General features: G+C 42.5%; 1 protein-coding gene across 6 annotated transcripts in view; it reads right to left on the bottom strand.

Annotated features, from left to right (window-relative positions):
• Positions 1-27,368, bottom strand: part of St7 (suppression of tumorigenicity 7) — a 228,886-nt gene that overhangs the window by 91,841 nt on the left and 109,677 nt on the right. For 5 of the 6 annotated variants that reach the window (XM_051175717.1, XM_051175718.1, XM_051175722.1 and 2 more), the window contains exons 2-3: positions 18,355-18,437; positions 7,365-7,524 (exon numbers count right to left, since the gene is read on the bottom strand). In XM_051175717.1, the coding sequence (XP_051031674.1) occupies positions 7,365-7,524; positions 18,355-18,437 (243 nt within the window). Of the gene's footprint in view, positions 1-527; positions 615-7,364; positions 7,525-18,354; positions 18,438-27,368 lie in introns of those variants that run through there. The other variant, XM_051175721.1, reaches the window with a different exon arrangement.

The following is a 27,368-nucleotide window of genomic DNA, read 5'->3' as shown; positions in this document are numbered from 1 at the left end:
GCGCAAATGAGAGGCCCATCACACAGAGGGGAACTGTCTCCAAGCCTGGCTGCCCTGCTGAGTCTTTAGCTACAGGAGTTTAACCAGCTTGCCTAGAAGAGTTTGGAGTAAAGACCTCCTACCCGGATTTGTGGCGGTCAGGACAGAACCCCGAGGGCACAAAACACCTAAAGAACTGCCAGCAAGCCACGCGGGTGGTAGAGCCTGAGATGGAGAGAGGCCTGCTCAAACCGCCATGCTGCTGGGGGTTGACTCTCCTGGGCCCACAGACCAAGCAAGCAGACCCTGAATGCGAACCTCCAGCCGCCGTGCACTTGTCCCTCCAGAGCAGCCGGCCTGGGTGGGACACCATGATGCCACCGAGCAGAGGAGGGATGGGACCTTGGGGCTGAGCCCTGGGGCCCATGCCCGCGGCCCAGCCGAGCCGTCCAGAAACCCGAAGTGGGCCCGGCACGAGCCCGGGGGTCAAGCCCTCGGAGGAAGCCACCCCACGGCACCGGGCCGGCCCAGCGCTGCCCTGGCCTGACCTTGCTTACAACGTTTGGCCAGTCGGAGCCGCTCGGCACCGGTCCCCGCCGGGGCGGGCGCCATGTTCCCGGCCGGCCGGCCGCACAGGTGCGGTTCTTCACAGACCCGCCCAGTCTCCCCGCGTCTTCTGTGTTCTCACCGGTATGTGACATTTGATTTCACTTCAGTTTTCATGTCACTATTTCAGCGGGGGGGGGGGGGCACGATACGCTTGGGTGAACCCATGGGGATCTACCGTCTGGGCTTCAAGGTGCCTCCAGCTCCCCGCAGCCTTGAGCATCCCTGTCCTTTCCTTCCACTTGTCCCTTCCTCCCCCACAAGCCCCCCTCTCGGGGACCTGGGCTGCTGCTTATGGGCCGCCTTTATGTTTTTTGTGGCGTTCAGTAGGCATCATAGTTTAAAGAAACTGCTCGTGTAAAGGAAACATAATTTTATTTTAAAGGAAAAAAAAACTGGCAAAGGAAACGTGGACGGCATTCATTCTACAAATTTTGTTACTACAGATTCTTGCACAGACTACAAACAGGGATTAGTGAGCGTGACTTGTAAGGCCATTTTTATTGGGTTGCTTTATTCAAAATAGCACTGCTTCCGACAAAGATACTTCGAGGCGGCTAAATCTTTTAATTCAAATGACACACATTTCTCTCTGGCTATTTGTGGCCACATCAACTCCACCAAACAATGTATTAACCCCGAAACAAGTTTTAAATACATGCATTTCACTAGAAATACAGCCAGTCCAGGCTTTGTCACCATTTAACTAGAAATCTCTTCTGTACTAGAATATAAATTTTAATGGCAAATAATTTTGAAAAAAATGGCTAGGGAAATCACTTTCAGGTCATGCGCTAAATTTTGGCATGTACATCTCTACTTTATCCTCACTGAGACTATTAGCAAGCAATCCCAAAGGACCCTGATGCATAAAAGTTCACAGTTTTGCAGAGGGAAACATCTGTATTGAAAGGCCTGGGTGTAAAAGTCACTGACCATGTAGCCATATCCCTAAGTGTGGTGGCATTCTCCCAGATCTATTTATAAAGTCAGTTTATCTGGGAGTCACTGCTATGTAAAAAGCTGTCCTCTGACTTGCTATTTCTACATGGCCTCATTTATTTACAAAATACTCCATGACATTGATGTTACTATTATTCTTATGTTTTCAGATTAAGATACTAATGTTTAATTAGCAAAGTTAAATAGCAAGGCTTAGCTTACTGACTGTGAAAGTCATAAAACTAATACTACAGCAACCTGAGCTGCCAATCAATGCCACTGAGCCAGTTTTAAACTCATTTAATGTTGTGTCCTAAATCTTGTCATGCACGGTATTGCAGAGTATTAATGCTATTGTTATTAATATTTCTGGGGCAAGTTATCACTCCATAGGTTAAACTGACCTTGAAATTTTCAATTTTCCTGGCTTTGCCTACCTAACACTGAGATTACATGTACGAGCCAAGGAGCCCAACAATAAGTCTTTTAGTCCCTTACAGAGGGTCTGGGGCAGTCCTTAAGAACTTGGTTATGCACACCTACTTTTCAGCATTTGAGGCAGCCTGAGTTATAGAGGAAAACATTGCTCAAGGAGAAGGAGGAAAGAGGGAGCACAGAGGACTACCCAGGTTGTAGGTCATGTCATGGGACTTCCTCAAACTTAAAACAGGCGTAAGAATAGTCATCTGCCTAGCCAGGCTATTATAATGATAAGTATGGTAATATTTTTAACTGATAGCAAGTGCTAAAAGTGTTAAATGTTACTAGAACTGCATGGATGTTTACGGGAGAACCGTTTAATTGTGAGAATTTGCCATCTATGGTGGTTTTAGGATTTTTTTCCCTCACTTCCCCCAAGTTGGTTATTTCCATTGCTTCTTTGTTACTCTTTTTAAATAAGTGTTTGAACTGCTCCCTAATGATCCAATGAGTATTAATTTAGAATGCAAAATATAGACTTATATGGCATGATTAGATTTCACTACAAATTAGAATTCCTATAGCTATCCAGTAGGATAGAAATGAGGTCACTTGGACAGGAAGCCCAGTGGCTATGTCAGAGCTGTCTAGAGACCCAGTTCTCCTCAGGGGTTGTTGAAGTGGATGAGAGCTGCTAAGCTTGGCTTTGAGACTGCTGCTCACACGATGGAACAATGAGCACTTTTCCCAGTATCTATCTGGAAAAAAGGCAAATGTGCAGACTTTGTCCTTATGATACTTTGTTTGAGAACAAGAATAAATTACAAAAAAAAAAAAAAAAAAAAAAAAAAAAAATGTCCTCCTAAAGCCAAATCTAGGTCTCACTGGGCACTGGGCTGTGAGAATCCTGTCTCTCTGGGAGAAGTTAGCCACATTTTAAACCGTGTGCATCACCAACTCATAAACTGTATTGAATTAAGAAATAGCAGTAAAACTCGTGGTACTGTGGAAAACTACATAGGCAAAGTTCATCAGAAATCATACATTTGGAGGAAACATGGCAGTTCAGGTCCCAAGTAAAATAACAAAATAAAACAAGAATGTCCACAAACATGGCCTTTGGCCAAACATGATGAAGTTTGGCTAAACCAAAACACTACACAATTAACCACGTTTCTCTACTGAACCGCAGATAACAGTCACAGGACAATTTGAACAAGGCTGAATTCAGTCCACTCTAGGGGCTTTAAATGCACTCACAATCTGCCCCATCCCCCTCCATCCTCACACTGCCACGCTCATCCAGGACCTCTGTTAGCCGGGCCATGTCTGGAAGATTTTAGTCGGGCTCTGACTACTTTTCACATGGACCAAGGTTTGTATCTAATGTTTTCATTTTATTTTTAACTTTGCCCATGATCTTATTTTTCAAATAATGCCAATAGGCTTCCCTTGCTCAAGTCCATGAGATTTTACTTGCCAAGTTATGGTCATGTAGAAATGTGTATGGCATCTTTAGAAAATCAACAGACTCTACCTTCTGTTATGAACTCAGTAGCCTTTTATTAGGTTAAAAGCAATACATATTTTAATACAAAACCATCTATTTTAAAGAAACACATGAATTATTTTCAGATCTGGACCTTTTTCTCTTTTACATTAAGCTGAAGTCAGACTATAAACAGAAAGTGATCAATAATAGAGATAATTGCAGATAAATATATTTTTGTAATACTTTCCTTATTCAGAAATAAAAACCAGCTAAGCATGGTGGCTCTTGCCCATAAATCCAGCATTTCAGAGAATGAGAAAGGAGGAATATAGTGAGTTAGAGGCCATCCTTGGATACACAGTGAATGCAGAATAACCTAATAAAGACTCTGTCTCAAATAAACAAACAGCACACACACACACACACACACACACACACACACACACACACACACACACCAGTCAACACAGGAGAGAATATAAAGTGATGTTAATCCATGATATCTCGATATCTCCTCTTTCTGTACCTGCATACGTGCTGGTCCACTGAATTAGCCACATATTGAGTCTTGATGTCAAGAAAAAGTAAACATATGTTTCACAAAAAATAAAAGACCTAGAGACTGGTACTGGGGTTCAAGCTTTAAGCTGAAGGTCAGAAAAGCAAAGTAGTGAGCCACTAGCTCTTATCACTACCCCAGGCTGAATGGGCTGACCCTACTGCCTCTGCTCTGCGTGGCTGGAGAATCCTGAGACTGAATGTCTTCCTATCGTCATTGTGGCTGGAGAATGAATGCCTGATTCTGATTACTGACGACCCTGCTCCTATCTTTTATACCCCTGGTGTGTGATCCCAGGTGTGATCCCAGATCATCTTTGTGTGAGCTGTTTCTCTTTAGGACTGGATCAATCTTGTGCAGATCTGGGTAGCCTTGAACTCACAGAGATCTGTCTACCTCTTAATCCAGACTCCTAGGATTAAAGATGTATACCATCACCTCCTAGCTTCTGGGGTTAAACATGTGTGCTCTAATTCTTTTTAGACTGATTCATTTTAATGTATCCCCGGATGGCCTTGAACTCAGAGAGATCCATCTGCCTTTATCTCCTAAATCGTGGGATTAAAGGTTTGTGCCACCACCTGCTGACCTCTTATCGTTTGTGGCTGTCTTTGCTTTCTGAATCCTCAGACAACCTTTAATAAATCATAAATAATATATCATCACAGCATATATGTTATGTCTGTATCCAATAAATTAATAGAAACATGGTGTAAAGTGGTAAATACTAGTGTAATTGAGTCAGTAATAATACTCAAAACTTTCATCTTACACTGCTTAAAACCTGATAGAAGTAAACTTGAGAATGTTATTACTTTTTAATATATTTTTCCTTTTGTTTTGCTTGGTTTGATTTTGAGACTGGGTCTCATACTGCCTAGACTAGTCTTGAACCTGTGGACTCAACTGATCCTTTGGTCTTTGCCTCCCAAGTATCTGGGGCTGTGCACATAGCCTTCTACCCCAATTGTACAGACACATGATGATAAATTTAAAAAATAATGTACTAAGAAGGAGAGCATGGACTTTGTGTTGAATTAAAGTATGTCAAGAGCTTTGAGTTGGGTAAGGACAAAGGAGGAGCTTTCATGCTAACATAAATGTAACTGTTTTTAAAGATCATAGAAGGGCATGCTTTCTGTTTGGAATCTGATAGTTTTCTGTATCATACAAATATACAGAAATCCAATCCATGTCAATCAACAGTCCAGTTAATCTCTGGGGCCATCACAACAGATACAGTGTGACAGCAATCACGTGTCACGCCACATGTATAGATGATCAAGATGACCCTCTTTAGAGCAATGAACCACAATTCTTTGCATTGCTGGCTAATGCTTTGCTGCACTTGAGTCTCTATTGCTTTTCAAAAGGTAGGTGAGTTTACAAAGTCCCAAACAATGTTAGTAACTGCCTGGTGCCATGTCCCATGTGTGTCCCATTAGAATGAATTAAGCACACACTAGGATCGCCCCAATACCATTCATATCCGGCTGGAAAAGCATGGACTAAAAGCAATGATCCAACATCAGGAACAAAATGCTCCTTGGTGTTTACAGCCTGGTTAAGGAAGTTATTTAAAAAAAAAAAATCTAACTTAACCCCCTAATGTCTTCCTTTCATCCTTCAAATTTAGAACTCATGGAACCCCCTCTCTCAGCTTGGTTGGAGATCCCTACCCTGTGATGATACATTGTTTATGATCTAATAAAACCACTAGGGGTCAAAATGCAGAGCTAGCCATAGCGTGGCCATAGAGCCAGGAGTCAGGAGATAGAAGCAGAGGGATCTCTGTGAGTCCAAACCCACCCTCAGCTATGTGAGAGTAAATCAGTCTAAAAGAGTAAATCAAGGCTAGATGACGCAGCTCAATAGGAGGAAAAGGGTTCTCACTGAACCTGGAGCCCTCAGACTTTCCTATATCCCAGTAGCTCCTAGTTCCCAGAGCAATAAAATGCATTGCTGTTGATGCTGTCCTGATTATTTTTATCCTGGAAGCATCTCTACAGCCAGTCACAGTTGGGTGACCATGGAGTCTCCAAGAACACCTTGGCCTTCCTGTCTTTGGAGAAGAGAGGCAGGTGGATGAGCCTGGAGTTTTCATCTAGCTCATTGTGTATGTATGGCTTCTTTTCTGGCTCCTTGGCCTGGATCGTCATCGGGAAAAATTTTTCTACTAACAAATTTATAAATGTAATAGGAAAAATTATTGAAGGAAATAAAGAAAAAAGTTTGTAAAAAAAAAAAAAGAGTAACAGAGCCATGTCTTTAACCCCAGCAGTAGGGAGAAGCAAAGGGGATTTAGTTTCCAGACATGGAGAGCATTGTCTCTGAGGATCTGTAGAGACAGGACAGCCATTTCAGCCTGGTAGAGGCAAGAGCTACTACTGCCTGGCTGCTTTGCTTTTCTGATCTTCAGCTTGAACTCCAGTATCTGTCTGGGTTTTATTTCTGTTACACTCCTTCACACCCACACCCCCTTGCTTTCTACAGTGTGTTCCTCTAATGCAACCAGAGCCCATACCATTTTGTTTCCTCAAATAACCCAATGGAGATGAGGGCAAGGATGTCGACTTTTTAATTCATAAGGACCAAGAGAAACCAGGCTCATAATAAGTACTTAGAAATTATTTACTGAGTTAACCTAGGAAATTAGATTCTTTCCTCTTGGTTGAACTTGTCAGCTTCAGACAAGTTGTGTAATATACTATAGATGCTACAAAGAAACACGCTATCTGATAGTGTCCCTAAAGGTAAATTATCATCAAAAAAGTAGAGACCGTATGTGTGCGCATTAGAAAAGGCATTTGATTTTGGCAGTGACAGATGAACAAACACAGGAACAAAAGAAACATTTCTGTAGATCAGGTCCTAAGGAGCATGGCAAGTACAAGCAATGAAAAGGAAACTGTGACAGAGGCAGAGTTTGACGAGATGGGTTAAATGCAGCTGGTGCTGTGTTGAGGAACCTAGAATATGGGCTTTACCATCACTGGAACAAGAGAAGGAGGGCCTTTACAACAGAGAAGCAATGAAGCCAGACCTAGTTAGTTAGACTCAACATTCAGCCACCACTGTGGAAGAAAGTGGGCTTGATGAGTACTTTATATGTATACTATATGTCGCAATATACTATCTGCTTCAAGCTAATGCTATTAACATTTGTTACATTAAAGCTAGCAGGAGCAAAAGTAAATTTTAACAGAACATATATTTCCTATCCCGAGAATGCTTGAACTGTACTTCCTTGATACAGCCTTTTTTTAACTCCTTTGAAATTTAACATATTTTTTCTCTGAAACTTAAGCTTTTAAAACAGTTTTTCTGTTTTAATTTCACAAAAATTTTGTAAGAAACATTGCATACCTGAGACACTCTGCCTGTTGGAATCTGAGTCCCCATTACTGGAATTAGAATTATTGGAGGAGTTGTTGTCAACGCCTCCCAGAAGGGGGCGCAAGTGGCTTACTGAGACTTGTTCAATGAAAGATGTTCCATACTTGCGAAAATACCACCATTCAAATATCTAGAACAGAAAAATAATGTGTTTATGACCTCCATTCCCAGTTGTAATTTCAAGATACATTCCATTAATACATGTTTGCTATTTCTTTCCACCTTTCAAATAATGTTTAGTTCAGTCTAAGGTAATAGATTTCAATAAGTACTACCAATATTGTGTTAATTATTGCTGAAGAGTTGTTTAAAAAAGAATCTATAACTACAATGACCTATAAAAGAATATTAAGGCATATTCTAAATTATTTTCCTCTAAGTTAATATAATATTCAAATAACAAAATCATCTTAGCTGAAAGACAACTCTTGAAATGCATGTGGATACAACAGTTTTCCCACAGTATACCTTATAAAATGGTTTAATTCTTGGCATTTTGTATTTTTTAAAATGATACCCACCATTAAAAAACACTTTTAAGAAATGTTTTAATTGTAAACGTAGGATTTCTTTTGAGAAATGCTGGCTCTGGCAAACAAAAGAACAAAGCGGGAGTCAGGCCTAGAGGCACGCTGTTTGAGAGGTGTGGGCAAGAGGATCACTTGAGCCCCAGAGTTCAAGGTCAACCTGAGCAACATAGTGACACCTGGTCTTGAAAGGGGTTAGGTAGTCTTTTCACGCATGGATGGCACTCCTGTCCTGAAACTCACCAATCCTTGCCTGCTAAGTGCTGTACAATAAGCATTTGCTGTAATCCATGTTTGTTTCTTAGTTCACAAGCTTCCGGACTGTTAAGCACTTTGAACTCCAAAGGACAAGAGAAACAACTGTCCTTAATAAAAGACGAACCAGCACTGCTTGTATGGCTAACGGAAGTCAGTGGTTCCTGAGCACATTAAAAGAAGATGTTCTTCCCACCTCTGTCTCCGGATACTCTATGCTGCCCTCTCCATCCTTTTCTCCTTATACTACCTAATCATAGTTTGGTCTCCCCCAGTCATATATCCCTCAATAAAAGAAATTTAAGATTAGCTACTAGCTGGGCAGTGGTGGATCATGACTTTAATCCCAGCGCTCAGGAGGCAGAGGCTGGAGGATCTGTGAGTTCAAGGCCAGCCTGGTCTACAGAGGGAGTTCCAGGATGGGCTCCAACCCTACACAAAAAAGCCCTGTCTGGGGGGAAAAAAGTTTCATTATCTGCTCTGGAATGGACATATGGACATTGGGCTATTATTTAAAAACTATTGTCTTCTCACTTATTAAAACAACAGGAAGGGCATATATGAATACCATTGGGAAGATAGCAGCCAAACCAAAAGTTCCCAGTCATATAGGGGATACCTTGGTTAAACACAGGGAGTTACTTCTCACATTGCAATGTATAAGAAGAATATAGTTTGAACGTTATGTGGATATGGGACTAATTTGTGTGAAGTAGGAAGAAAGCTTAAGAATGATAATTGTTGGAAGCACAAAGTTCCTTGTGCCCAAGGACCTTCAGGGAAGCCAGGAATATTAAGCATGCATTATTGGCCTCTCAATGGAAAGAATGCAAAACCTGTTTTTCCACCCAGAAAGCTAGGAATTGGAGGTGACTGACAGCCTGATGATTTGCATTATCTGAAGGACCAGGCCATAACAAGCTCAACCAACCTGGAGGGGAGGTGGCTAGTAGCTCAAATGATCTCTACAATATCTATATGACTGAGACCACACCAGACCCTTCCCTGGGCTCTTAAGCTAGCATAAGTAGCCTATCTCTAGAACCCATCTTCTTGGAGACTCGTACCTGGATTTGACTTTCAATATAAATGTCGCTCTTTGTGAACTGGGGATTATATTACACCAGGAAACTTTTCCCCAAATTGTTCTGTGTTTCAGTATGCTGGCAATAAACTGCCTGGCATTAGACTCTCTACAAGTTTGATGGAGCCCGATGAAGTCGAGCTAAACAGTTTTCATTCTCATCTCTTCGTAGGTGGGCTTGCTGCCAGCCACAATGCCTGCAGGGACCCCCACGGGTAAATACTCAAATTAGGGATCCATAAAGATGTCTATGCGTTGTGTGATTTGTGTGGATGCCAGTACCTTTAACCATCTTATTTACCTTGAGGAGTCCTCAATTTTCATACCAGCTCAACATGAAGCACTCACTTCAGTGTCTGGCCCATAATTAGCTCTCAAAAGTGCAACAAAATTACCATTTAATATGTACATGGCTTGTACACCATACCACACAAGGGTGGGGTACCAACGAGTCCTGCAGAGAGGTGCTCTCTTTTTGCTGGTTGGGTAGCAGTTTCCTCCAAAACAAAACTGTTCTTCCTAGAGGGAAGATGGTTAAGACAGGATGAAACACTCCATCCTGCAGGCAAGCTCACTGGAACTCAGGAAGTAAATGACTCAGGAGCTTCCAGAAGCTTGAACTGAGTAGGCCCCCTCATTCCTCATGCTCATATGTGGGATGATGATGGCTGAGAGACACTGTAGGACCTGCCAAACTGCCTGGAAAGGACACTCTCCAATCTGTCAATTTGTCGCCTGCAATTTATGCAGTGTGCTTCAGGTATCCATCTTTTGTGAGATTTTGGTGACACGGTTGTCTTTGAGTCATTCCTGCCTCTATAAGTAACTTCTCACCTAAGTAACCCCCAAAGGTTTGTGAGTTCAGCAAGCTTAAGTCGTATCCTTATTGGTCTGTCATTGATTCTGTGTTTCCCCAAGAATAATGGTGTGCTAGTCTAGTCCACAGCTCAGGTTAGTGCAGCATCTTCTCTATCACGAGGATGTTAATAGAAAGCATTGTGACAATGTAGTCACAATGTTCTCAAATTACATGAGGACAAAGGTTCCAAAGACCCCTTATCTTTGGTCGCAGAACTGACAGTGGCTCTCCATCAGTAGCAATGAAGTTTTTCTTCTGCGTCCCCATGTTATGCTATTGGAACACCTACTATGTCATAGTCCACTGATTTCATCACACAGCACCAAGTCTAACTACCCATGAGTGATACCCCAGGGTTACAACAACCATGTTCCTGCACTATGCCACAGACCCACAGTGCCCCCAACATGCCAGTATCCATCGCATACACAAAACCTTGTGATTTCAGATTCCCTAGCTCCTCTAGCAGAACCACAGACCAATACTGAAATGGACCTTAAAGAACTCTGTAGGAATCCACTTACAGATGAGGAACAAAGACTGTTCTTCAAGCTGCAGTGACCTGATGAACTTCATTGCAAAGCTAATGAAGTTGTTGCTTAGATGAAGCCCCAGCTCTCTGCCCCCTCTTTCTAAACCTCTTTATTAAACAAACAAAACATAAGTGTATCATTTAAACTAGAGCTGACAAGCAGGCAGCCCTTCACTTCCCTCTAAGTGTCTTCTGATAGCCTCCCTATGCTTTCATAGTTCTAAAAACCAAATCAGAAGCGGTCTATCAAATGTGACCAGATAATTCAGCCCAAGAGGAAAGTAACTGAAACCAACTGAACATTTGCATTAGATCACAAGACTGTCCTTCTCGATAGACCTTCCTGCCTTTTTAGTGCAGAAATGACACACAGGTAAAGGAAGTTGTTTGGAGGCAGGGAGGCTGTCTTCCCAGGCACGTCACACTACTGTCAGTCCTACTGTCCCATCTGTGTAGAGGGGGGCACTAGTATTAAAGAATGACCCCTGTCCTTATAGTGTGAAGGAAGAAAGGAAGGACTCAACGCTATCCCAAACTTCAAAGCAAGCCCTTTAATTTGAGGTAGTAGCATGACAATCTTCCACGTATTCCGAAACTCATCAGACTTGGAGGGAACACTTCATAATATTTTTAAAGTACTGAACAGATCCAACTGGGCACATGGTGTTCTTTAATGCATGCATATTTGGTGTCACTTTGAATACATTTCCCTGGTGCATACCTACAGTGTAAACAGTAACCACTCATAAACAAATTCAGATTTTAAAATAGTTCTTAGACGTGCTAGTTTAACGGCCCTGACACACTGGGGAGGGGGGTGCTTGTCTCTCTAGTCTACCAAATAAGTTTAAAATGTAAAATTATGCATTTCTTAGCTTTAAAACCTTAACTCTCGACTACCCTTTCTCCTAGCCATGCTCCATCCTTTAGAGTAATACATAGTAAATAGGATTGGAATTCAAACCATCACTGGGGTGTGGCATTTAGGAAGACAACATTGAGTCTATCTAGTTTAAGGGCAAACCAGAAAGCCAGGATCTGTGACTTTGGCTGGTTATCTGGATTCCCTGGGGCTGTTTTCTAGTGTATGTAATCAAGTCAGAGAGCACCCATTAGCATGGGAAGGGAACACTGATGCAGAGATTATAATGCTGAGTGGGGGCTGATAATGAAGGACCAGTGGATTAACTGCATATAATCTAAAGAAACAGCAGAACCATAAAGGTTGGAGGGGGAGGGTACTAAAGGTTTTTTTGGTTTGCTTATTTTAAAAGGTTTGGGGGTTGTTGCAGGTTTTTGTTTGGTTTTACTTACTTTCAAAAAGAAAGGCAAAAAGTTTCACACACACTTTTGAAAGGGAAAAGAAACTATGAAAAGAGAAAATCTGATGCAAAAGTGCAAATAACCAAGACGCATGATGCCAAGATCTCAGGAAACAGCCATCCTCCCTTGAAAGGCAGCTTACTGTGTATGAGCTGGGGAGTGGGAAGGGGAGGTGTGTGTGTGTGTGTGTGTGTGTGTGTGTGTGTGTGTGTGTGTGTGTGTGTGTGTGTGTGTGTGTGTGCATGTGGGTGCACTCATCCATGTGGTGTATACACAGTATTTTCTTTAATTAGCAAAAGAAGATTGTCTGAGTATATGAGATGAACCAAGGCAATTGACAGGCGCTGCAGTGAAGTCCCTAACTATTTTTAGTCTTCCTTTGAATTCGTACGTGTATCCTTTTCCTTCGTACTCACTGGCCCTTTTCAAAGTCCCTTCCTCACAACACAATACTGACATCAACTGAAAAGAAAAAAGAAAGGAAGGAAGATTTGGAGGAAGGGAAGAGGGGAGGGAGGGAGGAAAGGAGGAAGAAAGGAAAAGAAAAAAAGAGCAAGCCGCTCTCTCTTACGTATGTTGTGTTTATAAATTCTGTATAGCTACTGTGTGGGGGATAGGCCTCCTGCTTCCTGAGACTCAGCCAATCCCTCATTCGCCACCTGTTTCCCTAAACAGCTGTGGCAGCTCTGTGTGGAACTGACACTCATACTCTCCCACCCCCATCTCTGGGCACCTGCTGCAAAGACTAAATGAAGCAGGAAGTTGAGGCAGTCTTCAAGGTCAAAAGCCCTCCTGCATGCATATATACTCACAGGCTAGGATTTTCTACTGTATCATTCATTATTGTGGCCTGGAGATGAGGATCACTCTCCTGGGGCTAAAGAGTAGTCCTGGAGATCGCTAAGAATGGGGAGAATTTGGCTGTGTCATCTGTCCCAAGCCCTGTAGTTCATGCTGTGATGGTGCCTGCCTCCTAAGACTCTCCGATTCTAATTGAGGCATTCCTCTTGGAATCCAAAGCAAGCTCCCCAGATCATTCTGATGCAGCTAATTCATGCACTTGTTGTATGATTTGTGCAGTCAACTGCTGTCCATGGTGTTCAGGACACAGAGAAATACATATAAACACAAACATGGGAGCTGAAGAGATGGCCCAGTGGTCAAGAGCATTTGCCACTCTTGCAAAGGACCCAGGTTCGGTTCCCAGCACCCACATAGTGTCTCACACCCATCTGTGACTCCAATTCCAGGGACCTCAATGCCTTCTGGCTTCTGAAGTCACCAGGCACATACATAATAAACATACATATGCATATATAAATTCTGACAACATACATGCATACATAAGAGATGAATCTAAAATTTTAGTTTAGAAAGGAAGAGGACAATAAATGATCACAAACTAAAATATAATAAGTTGTGCTAATTGTTGGTCTGTGTTCTAAATTGGCCATGTCTGACCTAATTTTCATGGCCAAATAGGAAAAGAAAAAGCTGTCTCCTCCTAAAAACACTATACTCTTCACTCTGCCTCCGGCCTCCTTTAGAGGCCATATTTCTCTTCTCGTTTCCAGTCCCCACTTGGCCCATTTCTGTGAGTCTGATAGCCACCTTCCCAGACAGAATGGCACGGCAGTAGACAATGGACATCGCACGCGGTGGCGTGTGTGGAGGAGAGATGTCCTCACCCCCCCCCCTAACTCCCACACCCTCCACACCTGAGACAGGTTGGAAAGCTGGCCCCAGGGCCATATGAGCAGGAGAGCTGCCCCCCCCACACACACACACACCAACTGCAGCATTCAGGAGAGCAGGCCCTGCACCTCACCCGGGCAGCACAATAGAGCCGACCCCACTGGCTGAGGGGTGAGTGAGCCGGCCCCAAAGTTGTGAGCATGGCAGATTTGTCCCCATTACTCCTCCGTCATGAGATGCCCTCCGCTCACCCCTACCCCCCATTTCTGCACATCAACGCCTGAGGCAGGTAGGAGAGCTGCCCCTGCCCCTCATCAGCTGCAGCACTCGGGAGCGGACGCCATGCCTGGCCCCCACAGTAGAGCTGGCTCTGAAGGCGCAGGTGTGGCAGAACTGACCCTGAGACAGGAAAGCAGGAGCACTGGCCTTTCCCCTTGCTCATCCCTGCCAGGGGTGAACTAGCCAGGGCAGTGCAGGACAGCTCACCCTGGTGGTGAGGACAAGGGAGGTCTAGTGGGCTGCAACTACCCAGAGGAAGAACCAGGGCTATGAGCTGGGCCACCCCAGCATCCACCCCATCTGTGATCTGCTGGAGCATGCGAAGGGACCAGTCCTGAGGACCTAACGCTTCAGAATTTCTACAGCACAGGGCAACAGCAGGATAACCAAGAAGAGTCCCAGGGAGGGCCCAGGATAGATGGTGTGGCAGGGACCAGAGGCCTCAAGCCAAATCAATGGTCCTTTGCAATGAATGCTTGCAAGCAAAGCTAGATGGATGAAAGGAATTACTGCAAGAGGCACGGTGTCACAGTACATACAACTTCCATGACAAGATTGATGTTTTTTTCCTCTTCTATTTTATTTTATTTTATTTTGAGGTGGAGATTGCAAGGGTAGAGAACAGATATGGATGAACAGGGAAATGAATGGAATGGGGATGCATGATGTGAAAGACACAAAGAATGGACGGAGAAATTCTAGTTGTCATCCCACCCTCACTCAGCAAGCAGGGTTGAGTGGCCCTTTCTGGATGCCTCAGTCTTTACTGGTGGTGTTAAATGACTTTTGTTTTTGCCTCTCTTCTTAAACATCAAGTGACATGGTGATTTCCGATTCTAGTGTGGGAATCTTAAGGTTCTCAGACAGCCAGTTTCCTGGGAGCAGCACTGGACTCAGCGTGTGGCAGGCACCCAGAGCATTTCTGGGGAGAGCAGTAGTTAATTGTCTCCCTGATGCCTGGAAGCAAACTGCTCAGCATTCAGTGCACACAGCCATTTTGCAGAGCATCTAACTTTTTCCTCCTCCTGGAAATGCACTAAGAAGAAGACACAGTGGCAAGAATAGAAACCTCAGCTTAAATTCATTTTAAAGCCTGGCAAAGCTCGTCCCTAGAGGCAATGTGATAGACACCGGGGTCAGCCATCTATTTCTAAGGCAGGAACCTGGGGTAATCAATAGCTATTACTGCACACGGTAGTGATGTCCTCAGAGAAGGCCAATGGTTTTGAGAAAGGCCGTTCACATTTTCCCTACATGACATTTCATCAGTCCACGACAATTTCTGCTTCTTCCATGTAGCCCAGCCGTGGCCATGCAGTTTCAGCAGCTGCATGGCAAACACAAGAGAAAGTGTGGCCAGCCCAGACCTACAAAGGCTGCTGAGAGGCCCAGGGTACCCCTGGGTACCCCTGAGGTAGAGGCCTTACAACCCTTGAGCTGAGTGAAAGGAAATACCCTCCACTGTGGCAATTAATTTGCAGCCTGTAAACCCACAGCAAGACACTAGCAGAACGAAATCCAGAACTGCCTCCACGCCCAGGCTAAAGGCAGCTGGCACTTAACTGGAAAGGCAGCGAAAGGAGTGACGAAAGGCAGACTACCTGTGTGTGACAGCCTGGGTTCTGCTCCTGCTCTGCCCTTTGCCAACTGTGGACCCTGAGGGCAGCTTACTGATTTGCCTGGTTTGGAGTACAAAGGAGCGGCAGCAATCGCGCTGCCGAGCTGAGGCAGTGAATTGCTGGAAACGGTGCCAGGCACAGCAAGCATCACTGGAACATGCTGGGTTCTCAATGGAACCTTCTGGAAACAGGAATGCATGCACAAAACTGACTTCTCCCCAGTCCAGCAAATTGCTGGATTCGGGATAAGTCATACCACCCTCCCCAAAGTTTGCCCTTTCTATCTGTTTAATCAAAACTATTTCAAGGCTACATCATAAAGAAATGTTAAAAAAAAAAAATAGGTTATTTAAATGGGCCAGGGGGTGATGGCACATGCCTTGAATCCCAGCACTCTGGAGGCAGAGGCAGGCAGGTAGATCTACCTATGAGTTCAAAGCCAGCCTAGTCTATAGAACAAGTTTCAGAACAGTCCGGGCTACACAGAGAATCAAAAATAAATAAACTGTAAACAGTAACTATTGGATATTTAAAATACATCTTCCTGTCCCATTCTTCCTGCAAGACATAAAGTGTGTGTGTGTTGTGTTATAAAATATCTTTTCAGAATGTACTTTAACAGGAATTTACCAAGAAAATGAAAGCATTTTCTATATCTGCAGTTTCCTTAGTCAACAGGCACATACTACAATGGGAACTTGAAAATGTGGGTTGGAAGCCTGACTACTTTGCCATGAGTTTAATCTCAGGAGTTTCTTTTCTTTCCTTTTGAAGTCTCAAATTTCCCACCTGAAAATAGGTTTGGACCCAATGACCCAGGCAGGAGTCCTAGGAAGTCCACATTGCTCAGGCCATTACAGTCTCCCTTCTCCATCACTAGGAGGCTGGCCATGACTCCCTTGTGTTACTCCCCATTATAACCCATGACTTGTGTTCTTCTGACTACTGAACAGCTCCAGGCAGGCTAATGTAATTTCCTACCTAGCCCTAAATAGCAAGCATGCAATCTCCTAGTGGAAAACCTTTTATTTAATCAATAAAGTTAGAAGCTTTTGGAGTGATTCATTCTCACACTTTTGCTACTTAGCTGATTCCTCCCCCCCCTGAGGTTTCCTAGCAATGCAGTTCTACAGGCTTTGTTCAACCAAGTCATCTGATCATTTTTCTCTGCTCTAAGTCCCCTACATTTAGAGATAAATATTTTTCGCCTCTGTTCCTTGTCAGATTCAAATATTCCTTTTTTCTCTTTTTGTTGATGTTTTGTGTTACCCCACAAGTTCAGTTAAATTCTTGCAGTTGGTGATCTCTTACCACATTGGTTTCCAGATTATCGAGTTTCATGTTCCATTAAAATCTCCTCAGCTCTCCAGTTACCTTACCAAGACTGAAGATGAATGTGGGGTTGCTATAATTTCTCTGCCAAGTATTTATAGTAAACTAACACCACACATAATCACTATTATTTCACAAGAGAATTTTAACACTAAAAACCAGGAGGAAGCCAATGTTGAATAAAATGCAGTTCCTGGGTAGAATAATTAATAACCAACCTCGTGATTTTATGAGCAACTCTCCATAGCAATGCCCTTACTTGTTCAACTTTCCTGAATAGAGAGATGTCAGAGATGCATGTGTGGGCTGTGGATGCTTAAGAGGCAGCAGGCTACAAACTAGAACATCTCCTTCTTATGGGTGAGTTTTAGTACATGGCCCCTTGCCTCTGGCTCGTGTTTGCGCTAGGATCTGTCTTGCAGTCACTCCTGCTGATTTCCTTCCTATCCTAACTCCATTTCACATAACCATGACACAGACATAACATGTTGAACCTAGATGGCTCTCGCTCTCACCTCTAAAGGATGCTCTCACACTGCCCTTCTCTACTACCAGTTGTTTACAGAAACTGCCTTCCTCTGCCTCTTATGCTCAGGCTTCGGAAATCTTTCATTAGTCCAGGTAAATGCAATCTCTTTGCTCAATATGTTTGTACCCGTCTCCCCTTTGATTTTTTTTTCCTACTGATAATTCATTTGTCTTAATATTACCTCTACAATCTTTTATATGTGCCTATTTCTATAATAGTTAATAATCACAATTGTGCATAGAGAAAAACATCTCTTTAAAACTTCTGTATAATCCTACATACCTACATCCATTACAGAATATAAGGTAATGGAGTTTTACAGGTGCTATTATTTTTTAACTTGTTTGAGGTTTTTAAAGGAAGCCATAAAGAAATAAATGTAAACATTGAGAGAAAATAAGATGAAGGGAAAGTGTAGGACGGCCACAATCCAACACATTTAAAAGCAATAAGCAATATTCCTACAGATATTAAGCCCAATAATGCATTATGACAAATAAATGAAAAATTCTTAGTTGGACGAGCAACTTTTATACATCAGCGGTGTCTGTCTATCTGTCTGTCCCTCTGTCTATCTAATTTTTGTGGTGATGGGGATTGAATCCTAGACTTCATGAATATGAGGCATGTTTCTACCTCTGAGTGATGGCCCCAGCACATTTTATGTGTTAAGATACTAGAATTTTCTTATTTTCCTTTATGAGTTATTTTCCCTTTCAACAAAAGAAGGCATTGATTTTCACCTATCCAGAGCATATGACCAGGATAGCACAAGTCTTCTCTTCCGTCCTATGCAACATGTACACACATGCAAGGGGAATAGTGACAATGGCCCATGCATATTCTCCCAGATAGATGTCTTTTTTCCATGAAAACACACTAACATACATGTTAATACATTTTTAGATTAGATTTCCATCACTTACCAAAATAAGTCCTGATATTAGTGAGGAAGTGCCTGTCAGGGCCACGTAGAACTTCGGTGTTAATGTGTTCAAAAACATGCTCACTGAAAATAAAAGGAAAGGGAGAAGAATGAGAAAGGCATGACTGTATCAGTAAAACTTTCTATTTGTTTCTTAAGGTCGGGATGTATGTGTGTGTGTGTGTATGTGTGTGTCTGTCTGTCCATCCGAATGTGTTGGGGTGTGTGTGTGTGTGTGTGTGTGTGTGTGTGTGTCTGTCTGTCTGTCTGTCTGTCCGAATGTGTTGGTGTGTGTGTCTGTCTGTCTGTCCGAATGTGTTGGGGTGTGTGTGTGTCTGTCTGTCCATCCGAATATGTTGGTGTGTGTGTGTGTCTATCTATTTGTCTGTCCGTCTGAATGTGTTGGGGTGTGTGTGTGTGTGTATGTGGTGGGGTGTGTGTGTGTGTGTGTCTGTCCGTCCATCTGAATGTGTTGGGGTGTGTGTGTGTGTGTGTGTGTGTGTGTGTGTGTGTGTGTGTGTTGGTACGCATGTATGTGTACCAAATGCATGCAGCATCCAAGCAGGGCAAAAGAGAGCACAAAATCCCTAGAAGTGCAGTTACAGATGAAGGTTGTAGCCACCTCATGGGTGCCAAGAACTGAATCCCAGCCCTCTGCAAGAACATTGAGTGCTCTTAACTAACTGCATCATCTCTCTAACATCTAACTCGTTTACTTTTATTCCTAGAACCAGAATCCCTAGAACCGTAGCAAAGTCCCACCAAGATGAGGAATTGGTATACTAATCGGAAAGGCAGGTATCAAGTTATAGCCTAAATACTACAATATCTGCCAAGTAAAATGTGCCTATTAGTAAGGGTATAACCAATGGTTTTCTGCTCAGATTTGAGAGAGACCTGCTCCACAGAAAGGAATTTATGACCAGTAATATAAACCTGGTTAAAAGCCTATGGCTGAAGAAGACATAGGTACTGCTATTATTTTGTGCAATGGAAATTTTAAACTGCCTTCTAAAATATTAATATCTGTGCCCGTAGATTAGTGCTATTCTCAAACTTAGAAACATTTCTTTTTACAGGAGTTATCAAACAATGCAGAAACTTATAAGTGGTCAACGAGTTGAAAATAAGGGACAATTAAGTGTTAGCTGAGAATAAGGGACAATTGAGTGTTCACCGCTAAATTGGATATTTAGTTTACCTTCAAAGCTCAGGGAACATCACAGAAGAAGGGGAGAAAGGAAAATAAGGACCAGAGGATGAGGCAGAGTGCTGTAAAATGTTATCTTCTGCATGGGACATGGCCACTCACTCAAGAACTCATGGCAGCACAAGACCTACACAGAAAAGCCAGGCAATATCCCTGTCTGTTTGGGAGATGGTTTTATGAGGCTTCAACCCTAGTTGAGGTGCTACTAGCAATTGACAGATGCTAAATAAGGGTGAGTCATTTTTCATTGTGAAGTCATAGAGTAAAGTTTAAAGTCTCTGCTGGGGCCATTTGCTATTTTGAATTAGTATTGGGTGGTTCTGGTTAGCCGGGACTAAAGAATCATCTGTAATTAACAAGATATCAGAACCACTAAGTGAAACCTTTGCTTTGCTGGGAGAATCAATGGTGGTTGGCTGGAGCTTAGAAGCTAGTGATGATATAGAAGACACCAGCATCCTTTAGGTGGTCAGCACACAGAACCTGGGCTCCAGAGGCAACCAAGGTTGTTAACTTGTGCTGACAGCTGAACTTGGTCATGTGCAAGAGTCACCCAGGCAGAGGTCACGGAGAGCAGCTGAGACCTGGCACTGTGAAAGACCAGGGGGGTGGGCACTGGTAAATGTGCAGCCTGTGTGGCAGCTGAAGACCCAGGACAAAGGGATCACGCTAAGAGGCAGAGGCTTGGCATCATGAAGAAAGCCCAGGCTAGTGGTGCATCCAGTTACGGCAAGAGACCCCAGCATTTTGGAGATGCCAGTGCCACAGCGTGACCACCAAGAACAGCAGCAGCAGTGGAGAGGAATGAGCAGGAGCCGAGAAGACAGAGCTGTGTGAGCTGCATAGGACAGAGGTAGACAGTGACCGAAGGCCTTTGGAGGAGTCCAGTGAGGGATTCCCAGAGACGGTACTTTTAGTTATGCACACCGATTCTGGTTTGCCTTGGTCAAGATTGCAACTGCACCCTGGTTCTTCCCTCTTGAAGTAAGAAAGTATTTTCATTTTACAGCAACCCACAGTTGAGAGACTTTGAACTTTTAAAGGAGATTTTCAGATTTTAAAGACTGAACTTGTATTGTGTTTAAATTTGTAAAGATGTGGGACTTTTAAACTTATTTATATTTTATATTGTACTTTTTACATGAATACACCATCTTGGGGGTAAATGAGAAAGGAAATGTTCTAACGGAAAAATGACACACTTGTGTGTCAAGTTGACAAGGGGCCGGTGTGCTTGCTCGTTTTATGTCAACTGGATACAAGTCATCTGAGAGGAGGGGACCTCAGTTAAGAAAATGCCTCCATAAGATATGGCAAGCCTGTTGGGCATTTTTTAAATTAGCGATTGGTGATGGAGAGCCCAGGCCATTGTGGGCGGTGCCACCCCTGGGCTGGTGGTCCTGGGTTCTATTATAAAGCAGGCTGAACAAGCCACGAGGAGCAAGCCAGTAAGCAGCACCCTCCATGGCCTCTGCATCAGTTTGTCTCCAGATTCCTGTCCTGTTTGAATTCCTGTCCCGACTTCCTTTAACTATGAACAGTGATGAGGAAGCAGAAGCTGAACAAACCCTCTCTTCCCCAAGTTACTTTGGTCATGTTGTTTCATCACGACAATAGTAACCCTGACTAGGACAGGCAGCAATGTGGACCTGAGGCAGTCACCAATACAGTATCTGTGAAAATGAAAATCAGCATGGGCATTTGATAATACTGGATATTCACAGGATGCCACAAATGAGTGGTAAGGGAAACCACAACTGCACCATTCTCAAATAAAACACAACTCCCTTCTCCGCTGCCATTTAACAGGATGATACGCGAGTCTCTGAAAACCTGCTAAAATCGCAGCTGAGGGATGGGATGCTTTTTTAAAAATCTGGGGTTAAAATATCCTCATAATAGATCTGTGAATAGTCTTTTTTTTTCTAGGCATATTTTAAATACATAGTATTTGTATCACCTTAAAAAAAAAAAAAAAAAAAAAAAAAAACAGTTTCCCATCATGTCAGTTCAGTTCGGCTTAAAGCACAGCGGGAGCACTCCTCTCTCTGCTCCTGCTCCTCCCCTGCTCCTCCTCCTCCCTGGCTCCCTTCCCTGCCAGGACTGGTAGCCTCAGCTTTCACGAATCACAGGCCTCTGAAGAAATGCTATGGCCCTTATGTTTGTGAGGGAGGAGCAAGGAGATTTATTTTTAGACTCATTTCTAAGGTAAGAAACCCTCATAGATAATTTTGTCTACTCTTCCTCTCCCCTTGATGTTGCCGGGGCAACTTTACAGGTATCCAGTTTCTGCTTCACAGAGAGAGCATCCAACTCCTTGGGAGGAGCTCAGCTGAACACATTCCCTCTTCTCAGCTGTGATCTGAGAAAGTACTGTTGCAGCATGCTATATTAGCATGGGCATCGCAGCATTCGCTTTTCGTGGCACCTTCTCCCTTGCTAGGCAGAGGCCATCTGACACTTTTTTCCATACCAGTAAGGACTGCCCAAAGCCCCAGTCACCCTAAGGACAAGGGAAGCAAGATCTCAGATGCTGAGTTCCCTTTCGCTTACAAATAAATACATACTGGTGAAGAACTTCATCCTCATGGAAAACCAGAGGAAAAAAACTTTATTATGTCATGTTCTCTGCTATTTATGATGTTTTCATCTAAGTTTCAAGTTGATTTTAAAAGTTAAATATAAAATACAGCAAAAGTAAGTTTCTGATGCCTAACACTTTGTATCCTCCCCCTTCTACTTCCCTACTCCCTGAGCCTGTGTGTGTGTGTGTGTGTGTGTGTGTGTGTGTGTGTGTGTGTGTGTGCTTGCAAGCGCACTGCACTCACATGTGTATGTGCATGTGTGTTCCAAAGTACACAAGCAGGATGAGATGCACTTCAGGTAGACTGAATGACTACTTCCTTGATAAACCAAGAATTTCTTAGATATTATGAGATACTATCCCCAGATTACAACACATAGGTTATACAGAACCTTTAAATTTAGTCATTTGTGAGGAAAGGGAAAGGAGAAATGATATATAATTTTATTATAACCTCAAAATTAAAAGAAAAACTTTTAAGAAATTAGTTACTTGGGATAAAGACTTAACCTATCAAACTCCAAAGACACTTTTCTTTTTAAAGGAATTTTATATGCAAATGGTTTTGAAATGCATTGTGCATACTTGACTTTACTCTTAAGCAGAATGTTTTTAATATAGTTCAATCTTTCAGTAGTAACTCTACCAAAATAGACACAAACTGCACTGTGTTAGCAGGTAGCAACGTTTTCAGAAACTGACTTCATTCAGGAAGAAATACTAGTCACCTCCAAAACTAAGTAATACAGGATAGAAGTACTGGTCTCGTCTTTTCCTGTTCTTTTCACCATTTGGAATGCCAATCCAGGACTAACTATTATTCTCACCATGTTCCTGCTCCAACATGTTTTCTCTCCTCTATGATGTGCTATTTAAAATCTGTTACAAATCCAAAGGCAGGTAACCTGCTATCGTTCAACAAGCTACATATGTTCAATGTGTATCAGGCACTGCATAAAATTCCGGGGACTCAAACATGTATGACATACGTTTCTTATCCTTAAGGAACTTCGGGCATGCTTTTGAGAAGCAGACATGGGAACAATTTAACAGGCCTTTATGATTCTGAGCGCCACTGAGGCACTCTTTCCGCAGCTCTGGCTGGAGTGGGAGACAATGGGCACCAATGTGCTCCTTTGAGAAAGCCTCAGAATAATGCATGCACTAGAATCATGCAAAATAAGAGCTTTGATTGACAGCCAAAATGAAGGGGTTCTTTGGCAGCCTTTGAGGCTGGTCTGGGTGTATTCTATGCACTGGCTTTCTTTTCATTTAGTGCTGATAGTCTGAGGAGTTGGAAAGGCTGGGCTGCTGAATTCTTGACAAGCAGAGACTCATGGTGTGAATGATACTCGCTCTGTTCTCATAAGACAACGGTGGTGAGTGATGTAGAAGAACACTCCCAGAATTCCTTGTGTCCACAGCGTCAGCCACACAAAGCATGCTCAGAGCTTTCTATCAACTTGAGAGAAATTTCTGTCACTGGCTTCTCATTTTGCCCCCCTTCGCTGGAATTTACACGGGAAATAGTATAGAAACGTCAGTGGTTTGGTTTAGCAGACTGAATGCTGCAGAGGGGAACATAGGAATTCATTACTTAGTGTGTCAGAAAGAATGGCGTAATTGGAGACTAACGGTATTGGTAGCAGTAATGTGTTATACCAAATTACTTAAATATAAAATTCATAGAAGTAACAACGCCGGCAAGAAAGACATTAACAAGAGTGGAAAACCATCTACTTCCTGATGAATCAAATATTCACCAAAAGATACAGAACCAGCTCTGGAAGTGGTATATAAGATATATATATATATATATATATATATATATATATATATATATATATATATATATCCCTGTTCCAGGATGGGAACAAGGGGCCCTTGGAAGAAATAAATACTGCTTTACTCTCATATTACAGGTTTAAGCTATATGGTTAATTCTTAGAAATGTGTCAAATATCTAACAGTCTTCTTGTTATAGAAACCTTTAACAAAAATTAAAAAACAGTGAAGGTGTGACATTTCAACTGATTTGATTTTAAACCTAATAATTACACATATGTAGATCCTTTCTTGATTAACAGATGAGATAAAAGACCACACAAAAATAACTCCTATCTATTCCATCCTGCTCTTCATGCTATTAACTGGTTTGCTTTAAAATCCCTTGCTGACTCACAGGTAAAGTTTGCCTCAAAGTAAGGTAACATTTTTGGCCACAGGCTGGTAAAACTCAAAATTAAATTCGAGGTTTAGGTTCAGTCTCTCTCTCTCTCTCTCTCTCTCTCTCTCTCTCTCTCTCTCTCTCTCTCCCTATCTCTCTTCTCTATCTCTCTTTCTCTCTACCATTCTCTAAAGGCTCACAAACTAATTTACTTCTCTTTGAAGGTAGAACTGTCACCCTGAAGAAAGTTGACTGGGAACATGTTGTGTATGCTCTAGAGAATTATCTAGAACAACTGGGTCTCAACCTATGGATCATGGCCCCTTTGGGATCGAGTGACCCTATCACAGGCCATCAGAAAACATAGATATTTATATTAAGATTCACAAAAGTAGCAAAATTTCAATTATGAAGTAGCAACAAAATTAATTTTATGGGCTGGGGTCACTAGAGCTGTATTAAACGGTCACAACATGAGGAAGGTTGAGAAGCACTACTCTAGAACAAGCATATTTTCTGTTTTGAATGATTGAGTTTATTAAGTAATGAACCGGGAAGGGAGGAACACAGAGAAAAACATTATCTAGTTGGGTAGAATAATCCAGCAGAAACTCCCTGAGGAAGACCTTTGGAAGCAACCAGAGGAGCGCTCCAATATAAAGGGTCCAGGCAGAGCCAAGTGTCCTCACACGTCAGGCTTCCAATTAAACATCAATAGCAGAAGGGTAGGCACCAAATCCAGTAGAAGGGGGCTGGGAAGTTGAGGCTGTCTGCTGGACTTCCTGCCTGAGCTTTATGTTGAGTTCCACAGCTTCCCTTCCCACTGCAGGCTATTAGACACAGGATGAAAAACACTACCGTCTGCGGGAAGGGCTCATCTTCTACCTGTTCTCTGGGACACAATGGCTTCACTCGTGGGCTGCTTTGCTGCTCTCTTCCCTCTCTATTACAGAGTCCAGCCCTTGCCCAGACATTGGAGGATACAACATAGTGTGTCTGAAATAGAGGTAGGAAACCCCACTCCCAGACCCAGCTTCTTAGTGTGACAATTTTTCAATGTAATGTCTATTACAGCTGTGTTTCTCTGGCCTCCTGAGTGTACAGCCAGAGGTAACAGAGCCTCCAGACAGGCTAGGCCAGAGGAGTTGAGCTGCTCCCCTGACTGGCTGCCCAGAATAGGCCTGGAGTTTCACTATTTCTAATTCTATTACTACATTTATCTTTACATTTGCACCAAATAGCCAATTCCTATTCCAGAGGGCACTAAACGCCATCTCTTGAGACCTGTGACTGGAAGTGAATGTCCAAGGATAAATCATACACGTGCCTTGCTTCACATAATTACTATAGGTGTGAGAGGCAATGAAAACTGGAGCACTGCTTTTCCAAATGTCAAAAAGCCAGTTTCTTTAAGAAAAGGAGGGAGGGCGGGAGGGAGGGAAAGAGGAAGAAAAGACAGAAAGAGAGATAGAGATAGAGAGAGAGAGAGAGAGAAAGGAAGGAAGGAAGAAAGAGGAAGGAAGGAAGGAAGGAAGGAAGGAAGGAAGGAAGGAAGGAAGAAAACTGCAAAAGATGCATCTGAACGCCAGGTTCTCAGTGCTCTGCCCCTGAAAGACATGTTCCCAGTCCCAGAGGTGACATCCTTCGTTTTCTTCTCCATTCTATTATCACAGCCATTGCTATCCCTCACTGGGATATGCTCTATTCATCTGTGACAAAGAAACAAGTTGTGCATACTTAGTTAGCACATAACTAATGCCAAGAGTGGGAAAACCAAGGCAGTTATTTTAGACATAGGTTAAGCATTTGACCAAAAGCCCAATGTTAATGCAACACCTATCATTAAGTCCGACTGTGGCAATTAGCCTCATACCAGTATGACAAATAGGCAATGTCATGGTACATGGAGTGTAAAAACACTGCATCACTATGACAATAGCCCAAATCAAATCTTTTTAAATGGTAGATAGACTAGGACCACACCATAGCATTCATCATCAACTGAAACAACCAAAGTTACCTTATTTTAAAAAAGAACTAAATGAGCATGGGGCATTATATTAACTAAATGAAAATATGCTACAAAGCTATTATAATTAAAACAATAAAACTGTACATAAAGCAGATGTTTAGACAAATAGAGAATACAGAACTTAGAAGTAGATTCATAGCCAACTGATCTTTACCAAGGATGTGAACAATATTCATGGATAAAGTTTTTTGTTGTTGTCTCTTCTTTTTCTTTCTTTTCTTTTTTGTTTGTTTGTTTGTTTTGGGTATTTTTGTTTGTTTTTTGTTTTTTGAGTTAGGATTTCTCTGTGTAGCTTTGGAGCCTGTCCTGGTACTTGCTCGGTAGACCAAGCTGGCCTCACCTTGAACTCACAGAGATCTACCTGCCTCTGCCTCCAGAGTGCTGGGATTAAAACCATGTGCCACCACTGCCAATAAACAGTTGTGGTAAAATTTAATGTTCACATATAAAAGAATGAGGCAAGATCCATCTCCTATAGCATTTACAAAAATCAACTCAGAACAGATTAAAGCGTTACACATTGTGGCAATGCATTATTATAAAAATACCTCTTACAGTCTAAGAGACTGAAAGACTTCACAGCCAGAGTTTATACTGAACTCTGAAGTCACTTAAGACTGCTATCCCACTGGGTACTCAGCTTGTTTGTTTAACAACGATATCCAACCTAATTTACCTTGCATTTTCCATGCAATCTACTTTTTACACTAATGCATCGCTGTACTCTTAAATTGTGTACCTCCCATGCCCTGCCCCAGAGTAATGCATGTGTGTTATGATAAGCATCTGCCAGAAATAACAATATAGGCTGAAAGTGGTCTTTAAAATGAATATCCACCATAATGGTTGAGTCCTATATACAGATATAGCTTGATAAACAATGGTGTTTGTAATATTGTTATCTTGGTCTGTGGGAGTCAGGCACTTAATTCCTCTTGAAATTCTGTAAAAGATTTCTGTAAAGTATCCCTCATTTCTTCTCCATGTTATACTTTCTGTGCCATTCAATAAAAGAGAGAGCA

Source organism: Phodopus roborovskii, unplaced genomic scaffold (genome assembly GCF_943737965.1).
Source record: "Phodopus roborovskii unplaced genomic scaffold, PHOROB, whole genome shotgun sequence".
NCBI lineage: Eukaryota > Metazoa > Chordata > Mammalia > Rodentia > Cricetidae > Phodopus > Phodopus roborovskii.
Note: the sequence above shows the minus strand (reverse complement) of the source record. Positions and strands in the feature narration are given on the sequence as shown.